Raw genomic sequence first — 2,852 nt, forward strand, 5'->3', positions numbered from 1 at the left:
TGATCTCCTTTTTTAGGAATCTGCTAACTGCTGACTTTGTAACGTTGGCGTAAGAAGTAGCCTCTATCCACTTAGTAAAGTAGTCAATAATGACGAATATGAACTGATGCCCATTTGAAGCTTTTGGCGAGATCGGCCCAATGACATCCATGCCCTACATAGAGAAAGGTCATGGAGAAGTCATAACATGGAGAGGTGAAGGGGGCACGTGAATCTTGTCTCTATAAATTTAGCACTTATGGCATTTCTTGGCATATTTGATGCAATCCCCTTCCATGGTGGACCAATAATATCCGAATCTCATGATTTTCCTGGCCATTGTGAAGCCATTAGCATGTGTTCCACAAACTCCTTCATGCACCTCTTCCAATATTTACTTGGCCTCCACAGCGTCTACGCATATTAGCAGCACTTGATCTTTTCCTCTTCTATATAAGATCTCCCTATCTAAGACATAATCATTAGCCAGCCTTCTCAATGTCTTCCTTTCATTCTCAGTCGCTTGGCCGGGATACTCGCGATTTTTTACATATCACAGTATGTCGTGATACCAGGGGTGACCATCCTTCTCTTCTTCATCGTCAATGTTGTAACAATAGGCTGAAGCCTCATAAATGCTCATCTGGATAGGCTTCACATCCTTCTGTTTATTCACCTTGATCATAAAGGCTAATGTAGCCAATGCGTCGGCTATCTGATTTTCATCCCGTGGGAGATAACAGAAGGTAATGTCATCAAACTCCTCAATTAATTCAATGACCAGCTTTCGATAGTTAATCAACTTGGAGTCTCTTGTCTCACATTCGCCTTTGAGTTGATAAATTACCAATGCAGAATCCCCATACACCTCTAACACTTTAATTTTGCGTTCAATAGCCGCACGAATTCCCATAATGTATGCTTCATACTCCGCCATGTTATTTGTGCAATCAAAATCTAATTTTCTAGTGAATGAGTAATGATCACCATCGGGAGATACCAAGACTGCCCCAATCCCATTACCCACAGCATTCGATGCTTCATCAAAATTCAACTTCCAAGGACTGTCCTCTTGAAAGTCTTTTTCTGTAGTTGCGACATACATCAAATCCTCATTTAGGAAATTAAAGTTTAGTGGCTCGTAATCTTCCAGTGCTCTACTGGCCAGAAAGTCCGCTATTGCACTCCCTTTTAGTGCTTTCTGGTTCACATAGACTATATGAAATTCAGACAGCAAAATTTGCCATCGAGCCATTCTTTCATTCAGAGCAGTCGACTCCATCATGTACTTCAGAGGGTCTAGTTTAGAGATTAATCAGGTTGTATGGTACAACATGTATTGTCTTAGTCTCCGAGTTGTCCAGATCAGGGCGTAACATAGCTTCTCAATTGGCGAATATCTCATCTCGCATTCAGTGAACTTCTTACTAAGATAGTAAATTGCTCTTTCTTTTCATCCTGACCTATTATGTTGGCCAAACACGCATCCCATGGAATTTTCAAATACTGCCAAATACAATATTAGTGGTTTGTCTAGGCAAAGTGGCTTTAGCACTAGGCGTTGGACAAGTAATGTTTGACTTTTTCAAAAGTTTTCTGACACTTCTTATCCCATATACCTAGATTGTGTTTCTTAATGAGACTAAATATGGGGTCACATTTCTCAATTAATTGTGAAATGAACTGAGCGATGTAGTTTAGTCTCCCTAGAAAATCTTGAACTTCTTTTTGAGTACGCGGCGGAGGTAGTTCTTGTATTGCCTTTACTTTGTCTAGATCAATATCAATTCCTCTCTCACTGAGCACAAACCCCAGCAGTTTTCTTGATCTGGCCCCAAAGGTGCATTTTGCTGGATTTAGCTTTAGCAGGAATTTTCTTAACCTTATGAACAATTTTCTAAGGACTTGCACATGTTCCTCTTCTGTTCTAGACTTTGCAATCATGTCATCGACATAGACTTCTATCTCTTTATGCTTCATGTCATAGAACAAGGTTACCATGGCCCTCTGATACGTTGCCCCTGCATTTTTTAGTCCAAACGACATCACTTTGTAACAAAATGTTCATCATATCATTACGAATGTGGTCTTATCCATGTCTTTAGGATGCATCCTAATTTGGTTGTACCTGGAGAAACCATCCATGAAAGAGAAAAGTGAGCAACCGGCCGTATTGTCCACTAAGGTATCAATATGGGGCTACAGGAAATTATCTTTGGGACTGGATTTATTCAGATCTCTATAGTCCACACACATTCGCACTTTACCATCTTTCTTAGAAACAGGGACTATGTTGGCTACCCATTCTGAATACTTGACCACTTGTAAGAAACCAGCATCGAACTGCTTCTTAACTTCTTCTTTTATTTTCAACAAGACATCAGGTCTCATCCTTCGGAGTTTTTGCTGAACTAGTTTACATTCTTTTTTTATGGGGAGTCGATGCACCACTATATCAGTGTTTAACCCGGGCATGTCTTGATAGGACCATGCAAAGACATCTTTGAATTCTTGGAGCAACTCAATGAGATATCGCTTCATCTCTGCGTCAATGCAAGCTCCAATTTTCACTTCTTTTCCCTCCCCTAAACTCACAACTTCCACCAACTCTTTATAAGGAAGGATCTATTTTTCTTCTTGTTCTACCATTCTTAATAAATCAGGAGATAAGTTACAGCCTTGATCATCTTCAAAATCCTGAGAATGAGTCTTGTTCAAAATGAGACTCTGGGTTAGTAGCAGTGTCGCTCATATCATTAATATCTGGGGACTTGTTATTGAGGTGAAAAAGACATTCAAAGAAAAATAATCTAAGAATAATCATATGCACAGTATGTTTATGAATGGAATGGAAAGAATAAAAGAATATTTGC

General features: G+C 39.5%; 1 protein-coding gene across 1 annotated transcript; it reads right to left on the reverse strand.

Moving 5' to 3' along the window:
- Positions 1-532: 532 nt before the first annotated feature.
- Positions 533-1,261, reverse strand: LOC105797612 (uncharacterized). Its single transcript, XM_012627558.1, has one exon. It carries the CDS (start codon positions 1,259-1,261, stop codon positions 533-535), a length of 729 nt encoding a protein of 242 aa, XP_012483012.1.
- Positions 1,262-2,852: the final 1,591 nt, after the last annotated feature.

Source organism: Gossypium raimondii, chromosome 9, assembly GCF_025698545.1.
Source record: "Gossypium raimondii isolate GPD5lz chromosome 9, ASM2569854v1, whole genome shotgun sequence".
Taxonomy (NCBI): domain Eukaryota; kingdom Viridiplantae; phylum Streptophyta; class Magnoliopsida; order Malvales; family Malvaceae; genus Gossypium; species Gossypium raimondii.

Excerpts from the sequence above, each read along its gene's own strand:
- LOC105797612 (XM_012627558.1), bottom strand. The coding sequence starts at position 1,261 with ATGGAGTCGACTGCTCTGAATGAAAGAATGGCTCGATGGCAAATTTTG.